This window comes from Clytia hemisphaerica, unplaced genomic scaffold (assembly GCF_902728285.1).
Source record: "Clytia hemisphaerica strain Z4C2 unplaced genomic scaffold, Clytia hemisphaerica genome assembly, whole genome shotgun sequence".
In the NCBI taxonomy this organism is placed as follows: Eukaryota; Metazoa; Cnidaria; class Hydrozoa; order Leptothecata; family Clytiidae; genus Clytia; species Clytia hemisphaerica.
The window spans coordinates 196,041-213,845 of record NW_027103806.1 but is presented as its reverse complement, the minus strand read 5'-3'; the positions used below and the strand labels follow the sequence as shown (position 1 = coordinate 213,845).

Below are 17,805 nucleotides of genomic sequence, written 5' to 3'. Positions count from 1 at the left end.
AAGAACTAATGTCAGAAATATTCAATATGATCCCCAAAATGCATGTACTGTATATACATAACTAGAATACCTTGAAATAATCTGCAACATATCTGTAGAACTGACAAAACAATTATCTGGAGCCAATAGTGATCAACGAATCCAGTGTGGTAAAAGATTATACACTCATGCAAGTCCAAATTAAAGCATCAAAATGTAGTTTTATGAAGCAAAATTTTGTTGGTGCACACAGAAGATACATCAGGGCACTTAAATTCAATAAATCTAATTTCTCATCTTTTACAAAATCTCCACATTAAACAAGAAAGGAGGAAAAAAACAAGCAAACTTCCTTCTGCCTACTTTTTTTTCAAAATCCAAATATATTTTCCAATCTATGATTTGGTGCCTCACAGAAAATTTAAACATTACGTAATGTTATATTTGTAGACACTCGCCAGCTAAAAATGTCTTTAGCCGTATATCGGCTAAAGGCGGCAAATCTCTGGACAAAGGAAATATAGCTTATTAAGCATCCTCTATAAGGAGCACGAATCCGTTAGTGGATGCCAGCAGCCTAATCAACCACGGAAAGTTTTATAAAATGCATATGATGAAAGGAAGCAGTTCTGATTTAGTAACTGAAGGGCAATTTTTATTTTGGTCAGGTCAAGCAAGCGTCAGAGTAGAAGTAGAGGGAATTGAAATATGGAACGATATGGGTTCTCTTTAATACTTACCTTCTAAAACGAATGTTTAACTTATGGATTTCAAAGCTGTCATTTCGAGTAAGTATCTCTTTCATTTCATCCTATACTAGTGTATATGTACTAGTGTATATATGTTTAAGAATTGCGAAGCGATCCAGGCAAGTCACTCGATCGATTCGCAAGTTGCAAGCAAAATATTTATAGGGTCACGCACTAGAAATTGCGATTTTAAAATAGATTCGTAATCAATTCGTAAATACAAACCCTGCGAAACCCCGACAACTGCTAGGGTCCAGGAAGACTTTAGAGATTTACTCAAACCATGGATTTATCATAGAACTCTGGATAAACATCAAATAAAACGGTGGAGAGCGAACTATTGTCTTTCCATTGTTTTAGAAAACAATCGATGTTCTAGCTTTGTCCGCAAAGGACAACTGTCATGGCGGCTCGAAGGTCCCTGATTTTGAAAAATGATTAATAATCCCATTTCTAAAAAGTCCTGTAACTTCTTGTTTTTGTATATTTACCGGATGCAACTTTGAAAATGAAAGCAAGAAAGCTTAACGAATACATTTATGAAATTAAATGTGAAAAAAACTTCATCAAACAAGAAAAATTGAGTAAAAAGCCTAGAATGACGCTGAAAATAAGGTTGGCAATATCTTTCCAATTTTTTCCTGGGCAGAGCTAGGATTGACATATGTTAGACTGGAGTATCTTGGCTTCATTGTGATATGAAAATCTTTTGGAGGCACGTGGTGGCACGGTGGTTTCGGCGAGGTGGAAGTTTGAAATTTTCTGGTGTCAACATTCAATTTCTTATACATAGCATGTTTGTCGCATCTTTCTCACAGCTTGAAACGTCATAACGACATATCATTAGCAATCAATGTGATGCATTTGACTCTCTTGAGAGATCTTTAAGTCTCATTTGGGAATTGTATAGCTGTGTTTTGATGAAAAATGTAATAAAAAAATTTACGAAAAATTATTAGTGAATGGAGGAGGGTGAACAATAATGGCATTACTGCGGACAAGGCTAGAACATGAGAAATCGATGAAAACCAGCTCGTTGTGCATCCAGAATTCTATGATAAATCCATGCTCAAACACTTCAGGCGTACAAACTTACGACATTCACTTCTACGGATTTGAGGGAAATTATACAAATTTTTTTACGAATCGTTGGAAATTGAGCACATTCAAATGAATGTGACTTATAGGTTAAAAATTTTCCCTTAATCCACTTTGCTCTTACTCTCTAAGAATATTCAATAAAAAGGAAAAGTTTGTCTGCCTTAAAAGCATTAAGTATTTTTAGTTATCAAAGACAGGTACATGAAGAACGCCAACCTTCCAACATTTGCCAAGGACATCAGCATCTACTATTCAGCCTTCCCAACGAAGTCAACTCTAGAAGACAAGGATGAGAGAGGAATCTATCTTCTTCAATCAATCAACATCAACAACAATCGTTTGACACTATTCTTCGACAATGGATGTTCTGACTTTATCGTCAAGAAGTCAGCAATCCCACTTCTTGGTGGCAACGCAACTCAACTCTCAGCACAACCAAAACGCATTGGAGGAGTTGGCTGCACATCAACAATGACAACACATGGTGAATACAGTGTTCGACTACCAATGTTCAATGGAGAAGAAGCCCTTGTCTCAGGAATCTGTATGGAATCCATCACAGAAACATTCCCACAATATCCACTGACAGACGTCATGAAAGATATCCAGCAGGCATACACCGCAAGTGGATCTACATCAATGCTTCCAAAGCCAGCAGCCACAGTTGGTGGGATGTACACCTGATGGTGGGTATGAAATTCATTCGCTATCATCCTAAGCTTATCTTCCAACTACCATCTGGTCTGGGAATTTACGAATCTGTATTCAACAACTTTGACGGTGGAAGAGGTGTGATCGGAGGACCACATGAAATCTTCACTGCAATTCATCAAACATACTTCACTGAGGAAAAAACTTTCAATTTCTTCACTGATCAACTCAAACTCTACAGATGGGGTATCCAGACAAATCCAGACATCAAGAGATTATCCTTCACCAACAAACTCAAACGCTTTGACGAAGTTGAATCATCAGGCACAATCACTTATCGTTGTATGAAGTGTAGGAATTGCAAATCATGTAAAGAATCAGAACGTATTGAGATGATAAGCATCAAAGAGGAAGCTGAGCAAGAACTCATCAATTCATCGATTACAATCGATTCCAACACTCAAACTGTAACTGCCATGCTTCCGCTCATCAAAGATCCATCAAGACTGGCTCCAAACAAGGACATTGCCATGAAAGTCTACAATCAACAGCTCAGGAAACTTGGAAAACCTGAGAACAAACAGGACAAGCTCGATATACTTGCATCTGAGAAAAAACTACATTCACTGGGATACGTTGGTTACGTTCAAGATCTCCCATCATCCCAACAGGAAATGCTGCAATCAAGTAGCATACAAAATTTCATACCTTGGCGAGCCGTTTGGAAGCCTTCTTCTATCAGCACTCCATGCCGCATCGTCTTTGACGCTTCCCAAGCAACAGCATCAGGACTGAGTCTGAACGACATTCTGGCAAAGGGAAGTAACAACCTCAACAAGCTTCAAGAGATCATGATCAGATTTCAAATTCGTCCAGTAGGAATACACAGTGATGTAAGCAAGATGTACAACACAGTCAAATTGCATCAAGACCATTGGACACTTCAACGTTACCTTTGGCAGGAAGAATTAGATCCAATCAAGATTCCATAGGAAAAAGTCATCAAGACTTTGATTTATGGGATCAAATCAAGTGGGAATCAATCAGAATTCGCCCTCAGACGCATTGCTGAGATGAACAAAGAGGAATATCCAGAAGTCAATGAAATCATCCAACATGACGTTTATGTGGACGATTGTATCACTGGCGATCACACCATTGAAGCAGCTCACAAACGAGCTGATGAGTTACAAATTGTGACATCAAAAGGTGCTTTCAATCTGAAAGGCATCACCATATCTGGAGAAGATCCACCATCACATCTAACAGAAGACGGTGTTTCTGTTGGTGTCGGAGGAATGAAGTGGTTCTCCAAAACTGACGAGTTATCATTGTCAATTCAAGATTTGAACTTTGCGCCGAAACGCAGAGGTAAGAAGAATACACAGACTTCGAATGTAATCCCTAACGTGCTAACTCGACGACATTGCTCATCTAAAGTTGCCGAAGTTTTCGACATTCTTGGTAAAATCGCACCATTGGTGGCCGCCATGAAGATCGATCTACGAGACTTGTGCGACAGACAGCTTGACTGGGATGACCCAATACCAGATGAGCTAAGACCAATCTGGCTGTCTCATTTTGACACAATCACAAAAATCGACCAGTTAAGATTCCAACGACTTGTTGTACCTGCTGATGCTGTTTCACTCGATGTGGAGACCTTGGACTTTGGTGATGCTAGCAAGACAACAATGTGCATCTGCATCTATGGTCGTTTTCTTCGTAAAGATGGATCATACTCTTCTCAATTGGTCTTTGCCAAATCAAGGATGGTTCCAAAGGATCTGACTCTTCCACGTGCAGAACTACTTGCATCACTAATCAATGCTCACACAGGAGAGATTGTTCGCCGCTCATTCCGATCCTTCTTCAAATCATCCTTAAAGTTCACAGATAGCCAGATATCTCTTCATTGGATTTCAAACGAGCAAAAGATGTTGAAACAATGGGTTAGAAGCAGAGTCATTGAGATTCATCGTTTCACGCACAAGAATCAGTGGCTCCATGTTGGATCGAAACAGATGATTGCTGATGTTGGCACCAGAAAGGGTGCAACAATCAGCGACGTTGATCAACACTCGCAATGGATAAACGGTCAACCTTGGATGCAACTACCTATCTCTGAATTTCCAGCAAAACGTGCAAATGAGATAAAATTGGACAATCTGGAGATAGTCGAAGCCAAGAAAGAACTATCCATCAACCAGTTTGATGTTCACGTAACAACATCTGAGTGGTTATCCGAACTCAAGAAGAGATACCAATCTTCCAAATACATCATCGACCCAAACAGACACAGCTTTCAAAGAGTGATCCGTGTCCTCAACATTGTCCTGAAGTTCATCTGCATGAAGATATGGAAATCAAAAACTCACAAAGAAACAGATGCCGAGGAGTACTTCTTTCGTAAAGGTACTCTGGAAGTCAAGAAGTTTCTCAAACCACCCCAATATCACAAGATATCAAAGGAAAAGAATGGCATCCTCATCTACACTGGTCGGATCCTTCCACAGCAAGAAGTGACGATTGTCGGAAAATACACAAATGCCATGAAAGACTTGAGTCAAACTTTGTTTTGTGTTCCCATCTTGGAGAAAAATTCACCAATTGCATTATCAATCGTCATGGATGTTCATTGGAATCACCCCACAGCAAAACATTCTGGCATTGAGACAACACATCGCTTTGTCATGATGAAAGCCTACATCATTGAAGGAAGACAACTGGTGAAGCAAGTACGCGAATCTTGTGAGAGATGTCGTTACCTCATGAAACGTACAGTTGACATGGCAATGGGCCCTGTCTCCATCTACAACCTGACAATAGCACCAGCATTCTATCATACACAGATTGACTTGTCTGGTCCATATCAAGCGTATCATCCACATCACAAACGTACAACAGTCAAAGTATGGTTATTGGTTCTATGCTGCTGCTCAACATCTGCCATCTCAATCAAACTAATGGACAACTATTCAGCACCAGCGTTTATTCTTGCCTTTACTCGATTTGCTTGCGACCATGGGTTCCCTGCCAAACTTCTTTGTGACGAGGGTACTCAACTAGTCAAAGGATGTAAAGACATGAAACTGAACTTCCGTGACATCAAATTCCAACTGAAGGAGAAAAGAAACGTTGACTTTGAATTGTGCCCTGTACAAGGCCACAATATGCATGGAAAGGTGGAACGCAAAATCAAAGAAGTGGACATCTCCATCCAAAAGAACGCCCACAATGAAAGATTATCACTTATGCAATGGGAGACCCTATCAGCAAAAATTGCAAACACAATCAACAACCTTCCATTGGCAGTCGGTAATATCACCGGAGACTTTGAAGTGATGGATTTGATTACGCCAAACCGATTGCTGCTTGGACGGAATAACGATCGAAACCCTGATGGCATCATGATCACAACTCAAAATCCTTCAAAAGTCATGAAGGAAAATGAGAAGATATACGAAGCATGGTTTGAAGCATGGCTTATGGTCCATGTCCCTAAACTCATGCACCAAACGAAATGGTTTAAAAGCGATTCAATCAACGTTGGTGACATCATCATCTTTCAAAAGGTAGATTCTGTAATCTGCAAAACTTACACGTATGGTCAAGTTGTTGAACTTGACTACTCAACTGACGGCATGCCGAGGAAAGCAACAATCAGGTATCAAAACCCAACCGAAAACGTATTTCGGACGACACATCGGGCCGTGCGTGGCTTAATCATTATCCATCGAGCAGACGATTCGGATGTAATGACTAGGCTTGGCAAAGTGGCTAAAGATATTGATTTAAATTTGAGATAAATGATTTTCCCTTTTGGGGGGAGTGTAAAATGAACTGAGTTAATGATAAAATTAACTCCTATTTCTGGTTTGAAAAAGAGAAAATAATTTATTTTGTTAGAATTTAATTTATAGAAAATTTCACTTGTTCCTAGTTACTTCTTATAGAAAATCTATGAAAAATCACACAAAACACTTTATTTTATTTATAAGCACATTTTTTCTTTTAAAATGATGTTCTTAACATAGTGTTATGCTTATAGGAAAAACGTTTATATTTTTTAATTACCATTTAATTAGTTTCTCTCCTTTTTTCTGACACACTATAAATTGAGCTGATTTCACTTTTTGTGACACTCTTGTGTTAGACATGAAAGTGTCAACATGTCAAGCATGAGAAGAAGAGACAAATTTTGAGACTTAGAATTTGTTTACATTTACACTTGCACCATTTTCTGTTACATTGACTGACTTGTCTATATGTTGGTTTGTGTACACATTGGCTTTACTTTTCACCAGCTCACACATGTGGCCAATTTGGTAAGTTTTTTCAGCCACTCCTTTGCTTTTCTGTTTGCATGGCCACATTTTGTTTTGTTTGCCTCATCAGCTCATCAGTCCAGTGTTGAGGCACAACACCTGGACTTAGGTTAAGTTAGGTTAAGTTTTTCTTAGTTTTCTTTACAATATATTTTGATATCTTGATAGCTATACATTTTCCCAGATGCCTTTCTTACAGGATCTGGACTTAGCCATTTGTCATGTTCTGGACTTAGTCATTTTTCACATTCTAGTCTTAGAATTTAGTTCTTTTTTATTTATTTGTTTCTAGTTACTTATGTTTGTCTTAATTTCTATTTACAGTTTGAACCTCTTGTAATCACATGAATGAAAGAAAGATAGCTGACATGCTGATCTAAATCATTTTGCAAAGTTACAAACATCCCCTACTTGTGTGTAGTCTGACACCGCAACAATCTTTGATTTCGAACGTTCGAATTATAAAAAGCACATTCAAAAACTCTTTTTCCTTCTTCAAAAATCTTTGTTGTAAACATACTATCTTCGTTTAAAACATACTATCTTTTTTAAAACATACTATTTTTTGCTTAAAAAATACTATCTTTTTTCGAATATAGGTTGCCTCGATTATTCAAATTTGTGTAATTTTCATTTTGAGGGGCGTGTAATGGGCGTTGGTTTCTTTTATGACATCCCATGTACACCAAGCTAGAGCAGTTGACAGTAGCATTAGCCCCCCCGCTTGCTTGCCTTGGAAATTACACTTGGTGTAGCTAAAATCTCATCGCTGTCTGAGGGCTGAATACTTCCTGTTCAACTAACTACTCCATTTAAAGCAGCTTTCAGGCATTTACACCATAATCAATAGAAGAAAAAAAGGACAAGACCACATAACATTGAGATCAAAACCAAAACAGTGGTGTTTTCACCACATTTTGGACTTTCTGTTCCGCCATTTCCATATAAAGCATGTTGTTCTTTCCATCCAGCAAGCATGGTACCGCCGTCCCACCCATTGAGTTTCAGGTCAATCTCTAACCTTTCTCAGGCAAGAAAAATCTAGCACTTCCTTTGTTTTCGAGTAATATATTTTTCAAAATGAAGCGGTAAATTTTAGTTTCAATCTGTCATTTGTATAAAAACCAGGCGGGTCGCTCAAGGCCGCGCAACTTTGGTAGGATTTGTTGGCTTCAAATCCTACCAAGGAGATTGACCTCTAGCCCTTCGGGCTTGAAACTCAATGGTCCCACCATGCGCGGGTTATGCATGCAAACTTTAAAATGAGCGGGGCAAAACGTGCCAACCTCGTTTCCAGACTGTTTTCGAAAAGATAGTATGTTTTAAAAAAGATAGTATCGTTTTAAAATAGATAGTATTGTTTAAAAAAAGATAGTATCATTACAAAAGATAGTATGTTTTTAAACGAAGATAGTATGTTTTAAACGAGAATAGTATTTTTTCAAACGGAAATAGTATTTTTTCAACGAAAATAGTATTTTTTGAACGAAAATAGTATGTTTTAATCGAAAATAGTATTTTTTTTTAAAAGATAGTATGTTTTAAACGAAGATAGTATTGTTTTAAAGAGATAGTATTTATTTCCGCTTTGGCGCGCCATACAATTATACGATATTCCTAATTGCGTATGATTTTTGAATTTTGAAATTGCATAAGTCAACTTATTTCCATTAAATTCTAGTCTTGAAATCCTCTGTATTTCACATCCCTGTCTAAATAAACCCAGATGAGATGAGATTATTACAAGATCTTTTTCATTGGTTCGTTTCATTCTCTACATGCGCATGCGTGCCTTTAAAGTTTTCGCGGTGAGTGTTCAGAGTATTCTGTGTTTTACCATGGATTACAAACTATTTTGACTTACAATTAAGTTACGGCCTTGCAAAATCCATTCTGATCTGTATTTTAGTCAATTTTTTTGTTTACATCGGCCATGTGAGCAGAACCCCATGTGAGGCGAAGACGATATTTTTTTGAACTGTTTTTACACTGGACTGGAACTGTTTTGGACATAGCTGATTCTTTAAATTGTTTTATACTGGACTGGAATTGTTTTGGACACGATTACGGATAACCCTTTAACTGATTCTTTAAATTGTTTTATACTGGACTGGAATTGTTTTGGACACGATTACGGATAACCCTTTAGCTGATTCTTTAAATTGTTTTATACTGGACTGGAATTGTTTTGGACACGATTACGGATAACCCTTTAGCTGATTCTTTAAATTGTTTTATACTGGCTTGGACTGACTGGAAATTGTTTTTTAAATTCTATTACTGGATAACCCTTTTCTTTGCTCCTCTCATTGCTCTACATTACGATAATATCGCACTGAACACAAATCCATGGCTACTTCTGAAACTGAAATTGGCCTTGGTCAAAAGCGTAAGTCCACTTCAACATTGCTGTTGTCAGGTCTTGGTCAGAAGCGTAGTCGTGGAACTGGTACTTGTGATAAGTGTTCTAAACAATACACTAATCGTTCTAAGCCCAAATTTTGCGAATGTGGAGCTCATCTTGGTGGAATGTTTGTTGCTAAACCAAAAAAAAACAGAACCAGAGCCTGAGCTTGTGGAAATAGTTAACATTTCATCTGTTGGCACATTTATGTCTGCAAAGGTGTCAGTGGCTGGAGACCGTGCTTTTTGTTTTATATCCACAGACAACTTATCTGTCTGCCACAGCAAAACCTGCCTCAAATTAAGGTCGAGCTATGTTTCTTCCAAAAAAGTAGAGGAATTTACCTGTGAACATTTACGCAAAATACCAGCAAGGCAACCAGTAAAAGTGTTTCACAAATTTGATGAAGTTGACATCAATATGATAAATTTCTCTTTGGATATGAAGAATAAGATCAAAGAATTGCAAACCTCTATGGAAGTCTACCCATCTGTAGTTCAAATAAGTAGCAAAGCCTATGCAGTCAAAACTATGGAGAACAAAACTTCTTGTCCAATGAAGTATGTTCATGTCATGATAAAAAATAACAAGAACACCAATAAGAATATGGTGAAGTGCACCCAGCGAAGCTGTAATAAAAAGATTACAAAGACAAAACAGGTATCATTTTTAATTTTTGTTCAAACCAATTTTAGTTTAGCCTAGATGGATAGGCCATTCGTTAAAAATTGCTTGGTTCACGTCATCTCAACTTTGAAAAAGTGGGTCGGTCGGTCGATAAAAAAAATGTGTTCAAAAGATATGAAGAGGGGAGTCAGGCGGGATTAAAAAATGAGCGTTTATGTCCTCGTCCGCCATCTTGTTGAACCTACCTGGAGGTCCTATAAATTAACCTGTGTTTGTTTGTTTGTTCGTCTGTTACCTTTTCTGTTAACTTTTCTCAGGATTGAATCTAAGGATCTTTTCAGTTTTGGTACAAATGTGTGAAATGGCGGTGAGCAAAATGTGACGGAGCCCAATTTAAAAAGAAAAATTTTTATGGCAAATTTGGGCCAAAACCTGCTAAAAATAGGGTTTTATGCACTTTGTGAAAAATTGGATCATTAATTTTTTCTTATTTTTTTCATGAAAGTAAGGTTACATCATCTCAAGCAGATTTTCGTAAAAAAAAATGGTGGCTCAAAAAACGCATGTTTGTCAATAAGAATCACTATTAATAAGCATACATCAAAGTTCTTAGCCAATTAGTCAATTTTTTTATGAGATAGATGTTGTTTTGCTGATTATTGCTTACTTTTGAAGGATACTTTGTGTTTAAACATGAAATTTTGTCTGCATTGTCTACATTGACAATTATTTAGTCATTACAGAAACTTCTCTTGAGAAGTTTATTTCATTTAATTATTTTTTGCACAGAGCTGCATAACTATAAATCCTCCGATGTGACAGAGATGTGACAGATTTTCGGAAAAAAATTTTTTAGTTTAAATTTCGGCTAAAAAGAGGGTTTATTGGTCTTTGTGAAATATTGGATTATTAATTTTTTTGCATGAAAGTAGGGTACCATCATATATCATAATATTTTAACAAAAATAACTTTGTTTATTCAAACAATCTAACATAACTTAAGCTTGGTGAGAAAGTGGTGTTTAACACTAAACGCCGACATGTAACTTTATACGCGCGCGTCTAAAACCATAAGATCTCTAGTGAGTACACTCAATAAACGCCAGCGTTTAATTTATACGCCCGCGTTTAATGTTAAACGCCGGCGTTTATCAACTTAGAAAAAAATATTTAAACGCGCATATCAAAAAATTTTGATTTGTGCGTTTAAAGTTCAAAGGCACCGCAATGTAAACAAGATTAAATCTTTTTAATTTTTTTGTAATTTTTAGTTTTTACTTTTGATTTCGTTTCACTTTTCCCCTCTTTTACTATTTCTCTTTGCTAAAGAGCTCCTAGTGAGTACATAGATGATCTGAAAAGTTAAACGCCTGCGTTTATCATTAGACGCGTGCGACTAAAGTGTTAAACGCCACTTTTTCAACAAGTGAGTACTAAGCTTTAAAGAATAGATAACTCAATTGACACATGCAAACAAACCTCAAACAATTCCCCAGTGTATACCTTTTTGTCAAATGTAGGGTAAAATTATGAAATATCTGGCTTTTGCAGGTTCAAGGAAGAAAGTTTTGCATTCACAAGCACATGGTATTACTTGCAAGAAAGCTGTCCGGTTTTAGTGAAGAGGAGTTACCAACTAATGCAGGGGAATTAACACCTGGAATTGATAAATCTATCCAATCAAACAATTCAACCCTTCAAACTAAAGACATCAACAACAGCATTGGTACTCAGGCTAGTGCTTTAAAGAAAAACATCAACTTGAGATATGTAGATATCCCTTACAAGATACCTTGTGGAGTTTTAAATGCACCATATAATTCAATACTCAATGACAAAATTTTTGAACCCTGTGAAACATCATGTAAACATTGCGACTCAAATTTGACAGAAGCAAAGTTTCCTCAAGGGTCAAAAAACAAATCTGGAAATGGTTGGCTTGTCACAAATGTTCATCTTTTCGTCAAAGTCAACATCAAAATAAAAAGATGTACAAATAGTAATTGTACTAGCCGTCACCCGGCGTCGCACCCGCCGAGTAGAGTGTTGTTGAACACATCAAAAGCCCTTTGGATAGTAAATACTTATTCTCTATTAAATTCCCGATCCAATGAGGGGTCATACATCTCTTAACTCCTTTCCAATCTCGAGATATCGCCTTGTTGAGTTTCTTAGCTATCTTCCGTAAAAGCCCGGGCTATAAAATATACGGTCTATCACGTTGCTATGTGAACGGATTTAAAGAAAAATGGCGGATTCCCGATATAAACAAAACACAAGGAACAAAAATTAGAAAAAGTTTATTTTCCCAATTTTTCCCTCCCGATTAAAACCATTTTACTTTTTATATAGACATATAATGATTAATAACTGAATACTTTAAAAGGAAGAAGCTAAGCTCGAAGGCCAAAATCATTTAGACAGAAAACATGAATTTAGGGAGGGCAAAAAACTGGTACGGTAAAAAATGAAAATATCAGCCGCTCAATATTAAAGGAACCCAAAGAAATTGAAGATAGGATAATGTCAATATTTTTATAATGAGGTTTAGTGTTAATTGAAGAGGTGCTATTGATAAATTTAATGTGTATAAATCTGAATGAAATTAGATATGATGGTGTCAATAACTATAACCTTTTCCTATTTACAACATAATAAAAATGATGGAAAATAAAGTGAAAGTTTATTTTTAATTTTGCTTATCATTTTTCTAGTAAAAAGATGTACAAATAGTAATTGTAAGGCAATTCAAATATGCAATCCTTATGATAAAGGTGAGTTTTTATCGGTCCTTTAAATCCTTGCTTCAGTACTGTTCAATCCTTTGATAATTTAAAAATTGCAAAATCAAATACAGGCACGAGTGTTTAAAATAGCTTGAAGTTTGCAGTAGAAAGAATTGCACATGAATAGATTGCAATAAAAAATTGCAACTATAGAATTTAATCAGATTTAATACAAACCAAATTTTTCTAAATTATTGAACATTCTTTACCTTTGAGTACCTAATAGCCAAAGGAGGGGGCTAATTAACTTTTTGAAAAATTTTCTGCTTATTAAGTTTTGTGATTTTTTCCAATCTCCTTGCTTATATCAAGCTATTAGGTACCTGATAGAAGACAGATGAAAATATTTTCAACAATGATTAATAAATGGGGCTGGACTGTTGACTGCTGACACCCGACTGACCCTACCTCGAAACCTGCCGACCCAAAAAATTTTATTGCCATTTTAAAGAAGATTTTTTTTCCTTCAAAAACTTCAAACAATAAAAAATCAAAACTCGTATCTTGTTTGTCTCAAGCATAAGAATCGTAAATTCCCTGCTAGCACTTCTGTTTTTTATTCAAAATTAACTAAATGTAAACAAACTGTTAACCCTTCCATGGACGAAAATTTCATAAATCGCCAAAATAAAAAAAATTCTGACCGACCAACCCACCTCCAAAATCTAGGGTCCGGTGACGGCAAACCAACAATTTTTTAAGTCCAGCCTGGGTTTAGAGTTTTGTTTGGTATGTTTGGTTTACTAAACATCAGGACTAACATACATACATCTAATTCTGAAGAGTGATTGCAGAAATCACAAAGCAGCTGGAATTTGACAAACTTGTGAAGCCATGTAGCTATGATTGTATTTTTCTAGGACTATTCAATGTGTGTAACAAGATAATCATTTCATTGGATATATTAAATGAATGGAGAAGTGAATTCAAGCGAGGGTTGAAAGTAAAATGGAATCTCTACTGAGCAGATTAGATACGGTATTTCAATATTTCAAGAAATTCAATTCTGGAAATAGTTAATGTTTGTTTTGAATTACCCAAGTAAGCTCCCAGTATTCTCTCCTATCACTTGTTTTGCTCCTACACAAACCACAAAAAAATATAAAGAAAATGTAGAAGCAGGAATCAAGAGCCACCCAGTCTGACCCAGTAAAGTGCTAAGAAAATTGAAAAGGTTCAGGCTGAAAAAAAGAAATCAAGTGTCTGAGAGTTTCTCTTCTTATATTTTCCAGTCAGCTCATCCAACCTATGGAGAATTGCAATATATTGTTGACTTACTCTACAATGGTTATTATGGTTTTGAAGCCCTTACCAAAAGAGATTTGAATGGTGTTATTTGTGGACTTAGTGGAATTGCAGGGAAGATTTATTATGGTGATGGAAATGAAAAAAATTGTTGTACTATGATGAATGTAAGTAGAATTAATTAGGTTCTAAAAAATCTAAGTTATTAAATTTTGTGTTGCTGGTTTCACATCAGATATGTCTGCCCTTTTGTTACCTATGTTATCAACTAAAAAAAGTGAAAATCTTGATTCAAGAGCGCAAAACCTTTCTGTTGCTCAAAAGTAAATTTAGAAGGAGGAAAGGATTTTTTGAGAACAATCAGAAAGAGAGCAGTTCTTTCCTTTGTAACCTATTTGATTGAGCAAGCATAAAAAGAAATAAAGGCCTGTTCTATGGAACACTCCATTGTACATCTTTCGATTTTTTCAATTCTCTAAACTTTATTTTTGCCCTACTTCTGCAGTCTTAATAATACACTCCTAACAATACTCTACAGCTTCTGTTTTATAGAAGGGGAAATCATTGCTGTCTATCATTAGGAAAGTATGTATCCAAGAGGGAAGTATTTTTAATTTTTAGATCAATATCAAGGAAAGCTCAAAAAATGCCCCAACTCAAGAAACCCAGGTCCAGGATATCGAGGAGGATGCTGTATCAGACAATGATGAAAGTAAACTTGATTTGTGTTTGGATCGCATTGAAAATCAACTGATAGAGAGGTGTATTTATGCTTCAAAAAGAAATGAAACACTTACAATGAATATTGAGGATATCCCCCTTCTTATACCATCATTACAAAGTAAGCATGAACTGAATACAGAGATGAAAAAAAAAAGCTGCTATCTGAAAGATACTGATAAAATTGAAGGTAATACTACATACAAAAATCTGCTTTTTGAAAATTATTTCTTGCATTTTCATTTGGGTTTTTCTAGCCTAGGTTTGTAAAGTTGTTTCTATAATTTTTTGTTTATTTTTTTATTCATCTAAAGGAGATGCAATGATTCTATCAAAAATCATCAACGAAGGGAGATTTTCAATGGAAAATATAGACAAAATTGATGATGGGTCACTTTACAATATTTGTCGGGAATGTAATATCAAACCTCAGAATAATTCAAAGGTAAAATACCATTTTTTATAGATTGTCATTTTTTTAATGTAATTTTTTTTTGTATCTTCATTGAGTGAGTTCTCTAAAAATGGATGAAAAATACTTAACAAACTTGACTAGTAAAAAATAAGTGTTGAAAATTAGAAGGAAAACTGGTATGAAAACTGGTATTTTGATAGCACTGTACCAAACAGATAAAGAGTTGAGGGGGGGTTTCAGGGGGTACCCGATTCCGCAATTCCGCCAATTTTTTCTCCAATTTCCGTCAAACCGTCTTAAATTGAACCAAAATTCCGTCACCAAAAATTCCTTTGAAATTCAATATTTTTGTCGAAAATTCTGCAAATTTTGAATATCTTTTACCAATTCCGAAATTCCGCAAATTTTTTTCCGTTTTTCCGCACTAAAATTGTCTAATTTTCCGTCTCCGTCAGAGAACCCAATTTCCGTAATTCCGTAAAAAATTTCGCCAAATTCCGCCACTCCGTCCGAAAAAAGGCCCGATTCCGCTCCTCCACCAACCATGAAACCCCCCCCCCCAGTTGAGCAAGGAGAAGAATTCATTTTGGTGGGGGTGCCAGAAATTTAACTATAGTCTTCTTATTATTTCAGGCTTTTCTGAAATTAAGTATACTTAAATTGTACGAGAGCATTGTCACTGGAAAGTCATCATGTCACGAATTTGTTAAAGCCCCTGGAAAGACTGGTGGATTTTATCACTTTGTTTGCCCTCATGGGGTTAGTAAAAATTTATGAACAGAATTACCTCAGGAAATGTGTTGTCATTTAATTTGATGATGGCACTTCATAATTTCAGTTTCCATGTTTTTTTAAGTATTTAACTTCCCTACAAATCGATTTTATTGGTTAATATCTTTGACTCTTCAAAGATAAAACCAATGAATCGATTTGTAGGGAAGCTACATACTAGTAGGCAGCTCTATCCATGAAATTTAGGGATTATGCACGTTTTTCAAAACTAAAAATTTAGGTGTTGGACTTGATAGAGAGCAAGTGAAAATACGTTGTGGTAATTACAAGAATTGTTTTCCATCTGAAAAAAATCCTTTTAATAAAGATATTACTGCAAGTTGTAACATTCACATTTGTTTTTTAGACAACTGTTTGCTCAAAATTTATGGTACTTTGTGAATCAGTGAGAGATGCAGCTGATCTGTGGCTTTCATTAAAGTACCCTCCAGTCTTGTTTATTTGTGACACACCTTGTACCTTGACGCAACATCTGAACAATAGAGAACCAGACCTCATGAAGCAGTATTGGGGTGACCTCAACGGTTGTTTTCAGAAACCTGAAATTGACACAAAGCCTAATACTGCAAGTGATACTTTGATTGATTTTCTTTTATACCAGGTGTTTCAAAAAAAGTGTACAAGTTTGAATTAAGATTGAGAAAACTAAAAATAATATATTAAACCAAAGTTTTTCACCTCAGAAAGAAGAAAGGTTAACTTTTGTTTCATGTGTTCAATGGTTACGAAGAAAGTTAAGAAAATTCTCTTTTATAAGTAACCCCAATTTTCTGCTCAGGGCTGGAGTTGCTAAGGGTTTTCCAGATTTCAAGCAAAAAAGTGCTTTTTGAATTTTGAGCAAAAAATGCCTAGCAAGCAACTTCAAATATTTTGGCGGTCTCTGCTCAGTTGAGTTTCAAGGCTAGGTTGCAAAGTTTATTAATTTTTTGGCCACAGGGCTAGACTCTCAACTCTGCTCTGTTACTTGTAAACAAAATTGTTTTACTATTTTTTCTCTTTTGTACAAGAATAGAATATGTTTTCGTTATATTTTTGAATTTAATCCCCTCTTTTTTTCTCGAAAATGACACAAAAGAGTTCTATGGAACACAAATTTACGTATGATAGTTCGAAATTCAAGTTAGTTCAGGTTAGTCTTTCCTCATTTGATTTATAACAATTTCAGTTTTCTCACAAACTAACCTCAAATCTGTACATTTTTTCTGAAACACCCAGTACTTTTGATCTGTTTTCAGTTAGCCTTTAGAATTTTAGTTATTGCACCTGGTATACGTGCACTCAATATAAAGTCAGTTCATTTACCTCACTTTATTTGTAGGAAGTAAATGTTCCAGCGTTGGTTCCATCAGAATTCAAAACTGAGGGTGAAAAGTATGATGGATGTAAAGAATTTGAACATCCTGTCACCAGAACCAAACAAAGATATGTTTGTGGTGATAGATTCCATGCGCGATCTAAGCCACATAAATCACCCTTGTGTAGTTTTCATGACATTGAGCTTTGTCAACAAGGATGTGGCATTACAACTAGTCATCAAGAATCTATGAATAACAAGAAGAACAATCTCAGAAATCGTTCATCATGCTCCCAAAATATTGCAACACATATATTTTATAATTATCTGATGAACTTTTACGAAAATGAGCTGGTTGTGATGCAACAGCAACAAGATTTAAAAAGAAAGTCTGGAAAGTCAATTCAGAGAGATGAATTGATGAGATTTGTGATTTCTGACTGACTGTAATTTAACAGTAATTATCAATTCTCGGTGCATAATTTGATAATGATGGTGTTTAAATGTTTGTCCCTATGGCTCTGTGGCAAAATAGGCGAGGTGTATTTTTTTTGGAACAGTGAGACTTTTAAACATTATTTTACTTTTTTAAAACCAAGAGGAATAAATTACACTGGTTGATTTTACTTGTTGTTTTTATTATATATAGTCCTAATAAGGACGAAATGCATATGCTGCTCTGCCACCCAAATCTCCTGAGTGAATATAGTTGGG

General features: G+C 35.7%; 2 protein-coding genes across 4 annotated transcripts in view; both read left to right on the top strand.

The window, feature by feature from the left end:
• Nucleotides 1-570: 570 nt before the first annotated feature.
• The window catches only part of LOC136806412 (uncharacterized), a 54,900-nt gene continuing 37,665 nt past the window's right edge, over nucleotides 571-17,805 (top strand). Inside the window, exon 1 of the mRNA XM_067062981.1 lies at nucleotides 571-767. Coding sequence (XP_066919082.1) covers nucleotides 743-767 — 25 coding nt within the window. The 5' untranslated portion in view covers nucleotides 571-742. The remainder of the gene's footprint in view (nucleotides 768-17,805) is intronic.
• Nucleotides 8,444-17,709, top strand: LOC136806414 (HMG domain-containing protein 3-like). Of its 3 annotated transcripts, XM_067062983.1 has the most exons (10): nucleotides 8,444-9,872; nucleotides 11,391-11,915; nucleotides 12,554-12,613; nucleotides 13,486-13,603; nucleotides 13,858-14,037; nucleotides 14,492-14,780; nucleotides 14,905-15,035; nucleotides 15,639-15,764; nucleotides 16,144-16,362; nucleotides 17,116-17,709. In XM_067062983.1, the coding sequence occupies exons 4-10, from the start codon at nucleotides 13,574-13,576 to the stop codon at nucleotides 17,533-17,535; spliced, it is 1,395 nt and encodes a 464-aa protein (XP_066919084.1). In that variant the 5' UTR covers nucleotides 8,444-9,872; nucleotides 11,391-11,915; nucleotides 12,554-12,613; nucleotides 13,486-13,573; the 3' UTR covers nucleotides 17,536-17,709. The 3 variants fall into 3 exon arrangements, with proteins under 3 accessions (XP_066919084.1, XP_066919085.1, XP_066919083.1); XM_067062984.1 differs by having other exon boundaries at nucleotides 8,444-11,915; nucleotides 14,492-14,711; XM_067062982.1 differs by having other exon boundaries at nucleotides 8,444-11,915.

Coding starts and splice junctions, on each gene's coding strand:
- LOC136806414 (XM_067062983.1), top strand. CDS start 13,574: ATGGAATCTCTACTGAGCAGATTAGATACG. Junction 15,765..16,143: donor ACTTTGTTTGCCCTCATGGG/GTTAGTAAAAAT, acceptor TTTGTTTTTTAG/ACAACTGTTTGCTCAAAATT. Junction 16,363..17,115: donor TTGACACAAAGCCTAATACT/GCAAGTGATACT, acceptor CTTTATTTGTAG/GAAGTAAATGTTCCAGCGTT.